A 9,786-nucleotide genomic window follows, 5' to 3' on the forward strand; every position below is an offset into this window, starting at 1 on the left:
TGTACTCACACATAAATGTGTACACCTGCATTCCAATCATACCATGGAAAGAAGGAGGCTGGCACTCATTCTCCTAGCTTCCTCCTCCTACTACCAGCAGGAAGTAATTGAACTTGAACAACAGGCACACATGGAGAAAGAGAAAGAGAGAGAGTGAGAGAGAAAATGCGAAACAATTACAAACCCCGTCACTTTTGCTGCAGCCACAGTCGTTTTCAGCTCCACCGGTGCCATGCAAACCCAACAATCTGGTTTCACGCTTAATAAAGAAGTTGGATTCTGTGGTGCTCTCACGGTTGCCAGTTGTTGCTGTCACTCATTATCATCACAGCCCTTCAAATGCACACACACACACACACACACACCCACACATTCGGGCAGGCTAGAGCCTGTATAAACACCCACACATGACCCCAGTATGCAGACGCACACTTGCACACTTTCTGACGCACACACACACACACACACACAAAAGCACGCAAGCTCGAGAGCATGGGCAGCAGGGTCACACCAGCGCCATGCTTCATAAAGGGCGCCGTTACAATAGGTTTACTGTTACTCTGATGACTGCCGGGATACAATAAGACTGAATGTGCTGGCCTGATGCTCGTCCAGTCCTCTCCATTCTTCACTTGATGACAAGGACGACAGACTTAGACGGGACAGCATGTTATCTCTCAGGGTTATGTGCCCTGTACCTCCACTTTTATGCACACTAAATAAGCAGTGGTGAGAGACGGCTGTAGCAGAAAAATTGAAGATTGAATTTGAAGAGCTGTGACACGTGTTGAAGTTCAGTGTTTATTTTGAGACTCTCCCTGAAGCTAAGCTGAAAAGCTTCAGCCCCAGGTTTGTAACGGAAGCACTAATTCTCTAGAAAATATAACCCAATTAATTAGACCTATATAAAAGAAGAATAAAGGAATAACTGTGAGGATTTTAAAAAGGTCTTTAAATTTGATAAAATCAATACCACATTTCTGCTAAGTGAAATGGATTAAAATACAGACCGCTGAGGATCATTCTGGAGTATTTTAAAGAGGAAAGGAGAAGCGACAGTTGAGAGGGATTAGAGTCAATGTTGGAGAGCGGGGTACAGTTTGGGGGTGACAGATGGGACTCACCCAGATCTAGATCCAGAGGGGTGTGGTGATGAACTGTGAGATTCCTCTGACTTGGGGCAAGCAGGGGTATTTTCACTGCAGCTGTCAATGGTTCAACACCTACACAGAGCCACTCTCCTTCCCACTCCTTGCAAACACAAGTGCACAGTCACATTTCAGATCATGTAAAAGGCCGTGAATGGATGTTTTGTGTTTGATTTTTCCATTTCTTAACGAGTGTTACAAATGAAAAGCTCATAACAATTATGGCTTCTGATTAAGAGATGTACTGAAGGCTGTATTTGCTTACCCTCTGTTGCCTCTTACCCTCTGTTCTATCTATCTATCTATCTATCTATCTATCTATCTATCTATCTATCTATCTATCTATCTATCTATCTATCTATCTATCTATCAACCCTATTTGTTAAATTAGACGAGTAGTGGATGGGTCACTAAGTTCAGAAAAACTGTGAGAACGTCTTCTGACTGACTGACCGAATCCTTAAATAAGATGCAGTTGTAGATGCTTAATAACAATTATGGGCGGGTAAAGATTAAACAAATGGAACTATACTGGAATTTCTGGTTTGGTATAATTACAGTGATATAAACATTGACAAAGCACCAAAAGCAAACTTCAAACCAAAATTCTAGTGTTTTGTATATCTATAATTTAGAAAATAAAACACTGGAAAGTAAGAATAATCTTTGACAGTGTATGTGTGTGTGTATAATACTTTGTAGTGCAGCTCAGAACCAGAATAATGTAATAAAATCAGGGTTAAACTTAATTTAGGACGCGGTAACTTCTGATTTAATTTCCCTTATACCGGTCATTTCCACCAATAAAAGTTTTGGATTACTATCAGACCTGATAATGCTAACTTTTGAATCGGGAAGTTCTCCTTCACGTCTTTAAAGGTTGTGGGAACGACACCTAATCGGACAATTAAAGGGCGGAGATGGAACCTCATGTCATGTACATGGGTTTGATCTCTTTCCCCGCGACCGCCTCGTTTCTCACCTGGACGGAAGTAAACATAAAAGGCGTCGCAGGTAAAGGCAGCCCCCTTACCTCCTCCTCCTTCTCCTCCTCCTCCGGCAGCTTCTCCTCCTCTGTCCAGGTAGTGCAGCCGCGCTTTCCAACTCCACGTTCGGCTGAGGACGCGCGGCGCCGGAAATATTCATGTCAACCTGAGACGACCTGAAATCTTCTTCTTCTCTCTCTCCTCATAAGCAGTAACGTCACGGACTAATGGGGCTTATACTGCTAAGCCTGATTCTGCGGTACTGGATCAACAGCGTGCAGGGTGAGCAGGGCTGACACTTAAATCAGGGGCAAAGAGCTGTTAGATAACTGTTTAGCTGTTAGAAAGATAACTTATTAAGTCCTAAATCATAAAACCTGGTATTTATTGCTCTGTGTGTGTGTATATATATATTCCTAATATATATATATATATATATATATATTCCTAATATATATATTCCTAACATATATATATATTCCTAATTTTCATTCCCGATTTTGTTTTAGCTGTTAATATTTTTACCTTTTGCTCCGTGTGTGTCCATGTGGCCACAGGGTCGTGTTCAGCTGGCAGTGCTGCGACCTGCGATGAGTGTTTGCAGCTCAGTTCTCACTGTGCCTGGTGCACGCAGGAGGTAAGCAGCACGTAACAAACCGCAACCAAAGAAGTCATCTAGGTCACACAGAGTAGCAAATCGATGCTGTGTTTTTGCAGCGGTGATGACGGTTGTCTCCACTATGGTTCTGCAGAACTTCACAGACTGGTTTTCAGTCGGCGAGAGATGCGACGCGCCGGATGCTCTGCTAGTGAAGGGATGTGCCAGGAGCTACCTAGAGTTCCCCGTTTCCAAAGCCCAAGTCCTTCAGGATCTCCCATTGGGAAAGAAATCTGAAACTCACAACAGCACTCAGATCTCACCTCAGAAGATCGCTCTAAAGATGCGACCTGGTAAGTGACGCATTTTCGATTTGATTGAGGTTTTGGCTGCCTGTTCCTCAGTAAAGATGAGGTGTTTGTGTTGGGTTTCGTGCAGGTAGTCAGGTGACTTTCCAGGTGAAGGTGCAGCACACAGAGGACTACCCTGTGGATCTCTACTACCTGATGGACCTGTCTGCGTCCATGATGGACGATCTGCAGAAGATCAAAGATTTGGGGTCCAGTCTTTCGAAGGAAATGGCGAACCTCACGAGTAAATTTCACATGGGCTTTGGCTCATTTGTGGAGAAACCCACCCTACCGTTCATCAAGATCACAGAAGAAGAGCTGGCGGACCCCTGCAGGTAGAAAACGAGACCGCTGCGGCAGTCAGGTTAAAAATCATTTCTTGACCTCTGTTTCGTTTTTCTCAGTGGCATCTCCTCCTCCCTAACCTGCCTGCCAACATTTGGATACAAACACATGCTGTCGCTGACGAGCGACACCGACAAGTTCAACCAGATCATTGCGAAGCAGCGCGTATCTGCGAACATTGACCTGCCAGAGTGTGGGTTTGACGCCATCATGCAGGCAGCTGTCTGTGGGGTGAGAGGTGTGAGCGTAGCTGCAGTCCACTTCAACTCACTTGTGTTGTTTATGCGTCGGTGTGCATCACTTGGCAGGACAAAATAGGATGGAGGAATGACTCGATGCGATTGTTGGTGTTCGTCAGTGATGCCGACTCACATTTCGGGATGGACAGCAAAATGGCCGGCATCGTGATTCCCAACGACGGCCACTGTCACTTGGATGCCAACAATGAATACTCCATGTCCACCATGCTGGTACATCAATATTAACAAATGTTATTAGGCAGCAGCTGTGATTTGTTTTTTTTTATATTGTCTTTATTTGAATACTTTTCATTCAGTGTGTGAGTCATTTCAACGCCATGAGTCAACAATGCTTTCGCTGTTATCACATGTTGTCATTATTCTCCTGAAGGAGTATCCAACTCTCGGTCAGCTAATTGATAAGGTGGTGGAAAACAACATCCTGCTGATATTCGCTGTGACAGAACCACAGATACACAATTACAAGGTGAGGGTTTGTTTACATTTCTGAGCTGTCCTTGGAGCGAGGAAAATGTTCCACTTTCATCGAGATTTTTTTTTGGGGGGTGGGGGGGTTAGTCCATCTAGACAAATACGTACACGTTTCAGTGACGTTGGTATTTTTTCCCTTTCTAACAGAACTATGCAAATTTCATACCAGGGGCCACTGTTGGAGTCCTGGCAACGGATTCGAGGAACATTTTGGAGCTGATTGTAACAGCATACAAAGTAAATAAATAGTCATTGTCGTCTGTTGTGTCAACTGTAAAAATACGCCAAATTAATTCGGAAAATGATGAGTGATTTCATTTATCCAGAACCAGTAGATCCTGGTTTCACCTATCTCTCTCTTCCCCTTTTTTCTATTCAATCTTTCCCCTACAACCACCCGGCGCTTTGAGTCAACATGTTGGACGGCAAGTCTCGGCTTGTCTCCGCAGCTTGATTGCTCTCTGTCTCTGACTTACTTTTCTCCTCTCACATGCTCTGTTGCGGTTGGTCGTTCCCTGTCCATCATGCTCTCCTGTCCTATCTAAAGCTGTGAGCCGGTCCTGTAATTACCTTGCCGGTTCCGGCAAGGAGTCCGCATTATTGCACCAACTGTGAAGACTTGGCTAACTGTTCCTCTTGATATTTACAAAATGAGCTAGCTTTTTTTGCATGTGTACTGTGCAGCTCAAGCAAGACGAGTCTAATATATAGTTAATTTCTCCATGGAGCTCACACATGGCTTTTGTTTTTTATGGCTTCGTTTTCCCTAAAACACTTATGAGGTGTTAATATTTCTGCTTAATTACTTTTTAAAGTACTTATACTTGCACTTTGCTTCTCTCCACCATGAGGAGCAGACATCCAACCTTGTTGTGCTTATGCAAAGACAACAAGGGTACTTTGATTTTTTTTTTTAAATGACCTTGATCATGGTAATCTGATGCCTTTATTTTGGGTAGATTCAACTGAGTAACAGTTATTGTCTTCTGAATCCAATACCTGCCGTGCCTTAATCCAACTTCAAACCCTTCTATCCTGTAAATCTCCTCCAGTTTTCTTCCTCCTTAGCAACAAAGATACAATATAATTACAGGCCTTTGGGAATCACAACAATTTACACTCTTTTAGCAACCATGCGGTTCATTTGTCAGCCAGACAGTCAACAAGCTGAGGTGAGCTGTCACTCTCTCCTCAGGTGCAGTTGTATCACCCAGCACACCTGGAACATGACTCATCTAAAAACTATAGATGTAGGGTTTTGCCACCCCACAGGTCGCTGCGGGGTGAAAGTGTAATTCCCAGAAAATCCCCATTCATTTCTGTATTTCAGGGTGACGTGTGGTTCAGCTCTGTGATGTGCTGATAATTGCATTTCCACGCTCAGAAATCTGTGTGCTGTGTTGCAGGAACTACGTTCAGAGATTGAACTGGAGGTCCTTGGAGATACGGAAGAGCTCCAGATGTCCTTTACAACCATCTGCCCAAATGGGACTGTGCTCCCAGATCTAAAACGCTGCACCAACATCAAACCTGGAGAGACGGTCTGTTATTATGCTCTACATTTCTCCTGCACGACATTTTTAGAGCAGAAGATTTCACGTTGCTGTTCAACTTACACTAACAAAGAAGTCAAACGACTTGTAATTATAAAGCATGTATAAACTAGAAGAAATAGAGAGATATATGACAATCAATTTATTGTTTGAGTTGACAATACCACAGAAACTGCGGTATCGTTAGCTTGTGTAGTTTAAAAACCTTTACGCAAAAGGCACCCATTGGATGATGCAGAAAAGCATTTCAGCATAATATAAAAGATTTTTGATTAATAAGGAAATTGTTTTTAAAAAAATAAATGCAGACATCTGATAAGGCTTTCTTTATAGGCAGAGTCACACAGCATTTTCACTCAGACTGTGATCAGGATGTATTTCCGACACACAATCTCAACAGACTGGGCCGGCCTACCTTTAATTGCGATTATTTGCTATTGAGCAAACAAATCCTTGGCGTAGGCCAGGCTACATGGTGAGGAGCTGTTTGTTCATCCACTCCTCAGTTCCACGCCCATTCTGATGAGCTCACCACATACACAGACACTGCCCAGCCATTAAAATAAAGCACAGCGCCACAAATGCACACAGTTCTAACATATAAATAAATAATAAATAAAAACCCTGTAGTTTTTCACTGATCTGAATGGCTGTTTTATCACCTTTGAACAATAGACTGGAATATTTATGGAACTGTGTGTTTTGCTCCGCAGGTAGTGTTTAATGTGTCCGTGGCGCTGCCAGAATGCCTGTCTGGACTTCGGCACTTGTTCCTCAAGCCTGTGGGCTTGCAGGACAGTTTAGAGGTGGAACTGAAGTCTCTGTGCTCCTGTGACTGCCAGTCACCTCCTAATGCAAACAGTAGCCAGTGCGCAGAAGGCCAAGGGACTTTCCATTGTGGGGTGTGCGTGTGTCAGCCAGGGTTTATGGGCGCAGAGTGTGAATGCAGCGAGGAAAGCACCTTGTCTAGTAACTGTCTCGCCAACAATGGGTCCGAGGTATGCAGCGGACAGGGACAGTGCTACTGTGGCCAGTGTGTGTGTCATACGTCCAACTTTGGACGCATCTATGGCCATCACTGCGAGTGTGACAATTACTCATGCGCTCGCTTCCGTGGGGAGCTCTGCGGGGGTGAGTGACACACGACCGTCATACATTATTCATGCGTTTTCGAATCTCTCATTTTGGCCACTTTGCTCCCGCAGGCCACGGAGTGTGTGACTGCGGCGAGTGTCACTGTGAGAGCGGCTGGGAGGGACACTATTGCAACTGCAGTACCGGTACAGAGGCGTGCGTGTCAGAGGATGGCACTCTCTGCAGCGGTCGCGGGAGATGCGAGTGTGGCCACTGCGTGTGCTCCATACCCGGAGCGTCCGGGGACAGGTGTGAAAAGTGCCCCACATGTGGAGACGCCTGCAACTCTGCAAGGTGAGAAGCCATTAGCGGCGTCAGTTTGTGAATCAAGATGTAACGTGATGGGTTTTGTCTCTCACTGCAGCTCCCTCTGCCGAAAGATATAAAATGTCATCGCCTCACGCCACATGATCCGTCTGTTCTTTTTAGCACAGGCGTATCCAATTCTCGCTCCCTTTTACGTGTGTCTGCACTTTCCATGTGACATCAAAAGACAGCTAATGCCCCCAACATAGCAAGAGATTTCCTTTCTGCATTGTAAAGCAGCTGTCAGGATTAGTGCCATTTAATACCACTGTTGTGAAGGAGACCTGTGATAGGGAGTGAAGCAAGCCTTGGGAAAACTGTGATAAGTGACCATCTCTGTGATTTCTTTGTGTTGAAGACTCAGTAAACTTTTTGCTTCCCAAAAGGTTTTGTGTTGCCGCTGAGTAAAACCTGATCTGTTCCTCCCCTGTTGTACCATTAGGACCTGTGTAGAATGCCACCTGGAGGAAGAGGATGCTGAATTATGTGACCAGCAGTGCAGCATCCCTAAGATTTCCATCAATTCAACAGCAGGTAAAGGATACCTTTTCACTACCTTTTAAACTTGAGCTGAATTAAATTTCAATGTAGAATGTGCTGTTGGCTCAGGCTTGATAAATTAAAAACTTAAATATTGAATTGAAATTGAAAATTGCAGTGTTTCTGGGAACCTGAATAGAATGTGTTCGTGTTTGCCTGTTGTTTGGTGCTGTGGAATGTGCAGTATTTCCACAACAAACTTTAACGTGATAAAATTCAAGGGAAACGTTGAATGAAAACAGAATGTAGGGCAAGTTTCAAATTGACCTGGGTTGGTGCTTCATGCAGAGACAAGCATTGATAAGGCATCAACTCCATGCACCAACTGCACAGCTGGAACTCTTTTTTTTACCTGAAAATGCTTGTTGTTGCTTCTGTTTATCCTACAAGCTCAGTGTTTTTGATAGTGATATCGGTGTTCAACAATGCTAAATTCTCCCATGGGTCAGAGAGTTGAAGTAATGCCAACCTACATCAACTTGGGTGTCTCCTTGCAGCCCCTCGTTCTCTTACACACACCATCCGTGTAGCGCCACCACAATGGAAACATATTATTTACCTTGTCGTACAAGCAGTGCTATTGTAGCGCATGTGAACAGCCAAAGGTACCTCGTCTTCTTTTGTGGATGAGGACATTTTAAAGAAACGATATCTAGTATCTGATCATCAGAGGAGATTGTCTGTCTTGAGATGGGAAATGCAATGATATGCTCTACACACATGCACACGCACCAGATTTTAGCCTTTGATATGGAAATCACATTCACTGACAGCACAACAGAGACAAGTGTATCCGTTTACACTCTGAGAACAAAGTGGTCCAAAGGGAAGGCGATATGGGATGGACTGCTGCTTCTCTTATGGACATGCATGTTCTCCTTCTTTCTCAGATTATGACAAGAGCGCCTCACTGCAGTGCACTGTGATGACAGAGAACGAGTGTTGGATCTCTTTCAACGTGGTGGCAAGTGAGACGCGGACCATCGCATACAATCTCCAGATATACGGTGAGTTTACAGCAAACTCTATTAAGAAAAATGGAGTTCTTGTATAAGTCCTTGATCGGCGTCTGTTTTTCCAGGTTGTCCAGAGGCTCCTGGGATGCTCGTGATTATTCTAGGGCTTTCCCTTTCCGTTGTGTGCATCGGCCTCATTCTGCTGGTTGTGTGGAAGGTGCTGGTGTCGGTCCATGACCGCAAAGAGGTGGCCAAGTTCGAGGCCGAGCGGTCAAAGGCGAAATGGCAGACGGTACGGTCTATAACCAGAAATCCAACCATGGAATGTATTTTGGTGTAGTGCAGCGTTGAATCTTTGGTCTTCAATCGATCATATGTGAAAACAAAACAAACAAAACATTACTGTTTCATTCTTGATTAAATGATGGTAGCTGTCTGAAAAGGGACATTTATAGTATTATGTGCTGCACTCATGATCTCCCTCTCTCTCTATTTTTCCTTCTCAGGGGACCAACCCTCTGTTCAGAAGCTCAACATCTACTTTTAAAAACGTAACTTATAGAGAGACTCACAGAGATAAAAATATTACACTGGATTACTGCTCATGATAAATGGAGACTATGCAAAAAGAAAAATGCACTTAAGTGTCTGCGTACGAGTGTGTGAGTGTGTGAGAGTGAGTGTGCATGGGTGTACAGATCTCTAAAAGGTTAGTTAACTTTATACTACATTTTTTTGTCTTTGGCCATTGTCAGATGAACACTACATGATAAATTAACTACTGTAAAAGTACAACTAGTGTACAAGTACACACTGCACTTCCTTTTGCATGGTCCTATAAAATTTTGCCTACTGTAACATGCATCTTGGAAATCGGTCTGCTGTATAATGCGACGTGTTCTACTACTGAAAAACAGTATGAGGTTTGCTGTATTCCAGTGATTGTAAATATGCAGGTGGATTATTTTTAATGTGCATCCTGTTGGTGTTATTTTATTGTGAAGAAAGGCTGAGCCTTGACCATTGAAAACTGTGTTTCTTAATGGCATGTAAATAAAGAGTTTTGACTTTTTGTGAAGTGATACATTGATTTAATGATGATTTTATACATTTTATGCTGATTTCATACATTGAGGTCA

The 9,786-nt window shown here is 43.6% G+C and overlaps 1 protein-coding gene and 1 long non-coding RNA gene across 2 annotated transcripts; one reads left to right on the forward strand and one right to left on the reverse strand.

Annotated features, from left to right (window-relative positions):
• Nucleotides 1-706: 706 nt before the first annotated feature.
• LOC115251922 (uncharacterized) lies at nt 707-2,791 on the reverse strand. The gene is made up of 3 exons (XR_003890408.1): nt 2,660-2,791; nt 2,182-2,432; nt 707-1,251 (listed from the first exon to the last, which is right to left on the reverse strand). It is a non-coding gene; the product is annotated as an uncharacterized lncRNA (long non-coding RNA).
• Nucleotides 2,280-9,722, forward strand: itgb6 (integrin, beta 6). The gene is made up of 15 exons (XM_003969877.3): nt 2,280-2,416; nt 2,692-2,771; nt 2,887-3,085; nt 3,171-3,417; nt 3,487-3,658; nt 3,736-3,897; nt 4,058-4,153; nt 4,306-4,395; nt 5,565-5,699; nt 6,425-6,842; nt 6,917-7,139; nt 7,594-7,685; nt 8,582-8,698; nt 8,773-8,939; nt 9,154-9,722. The coding sequence occupies exons 1-15, from the start codon at nt 2,362-2,364 to the stop codon at nt 9,253-9,255; spliced, it is 2,355 nt and encodes a 784-aa protein (XP_003969926.1). The 5' UTR covers nt 2,280-2,361; the 3' UTR covers nt 9,256-9,722.
• The last annotated feature ends 64 nt before the right edge of the window (nt 9,723-9,786 follow it).

Source organism: Takifugu rubripes, chromosome 13 (genome assembly GCF_901000725.2).
Source record: "Takifugu rubripes chromosome 13, fTakRub1.2, whole genome shotgun sequence".
NCBI classification, from domain to species: Eukaryota; Metazoa; Chordata; class Actinopteri; order Tetraodontiformes; family Tetraodontidae; genus Takifugu; species Takifugu rubripes.

What these genes read in the sequence shown, in the direction of transcription:
- itgb6 (XM_003969877.3), top strand. Translation starts at nt 2,362, where the DNA reads ATGGGGCTTATACTGCTAAGCCTGATTCTGCGGTACTGGATCAACAGC. An exon ending in GTGCCTGGTGCACGCAGGAG is followed by an intron (nt 2,772 to 2,886) that starts GTAAGCAGCACG and finishes ATGGTTCTGCAG; the next exon opens with AACTTCACAGACTGGTTTTC. An exon ending in GAGCTGGCGGACCCCTGCAG is followed by an intron (nt 3,418 to 3,486) that starts GTAGAAAACGAG and finishes CGTTTTTCTCAG; the next exon opens with TGGCATCTCCTCCTCCCTAA.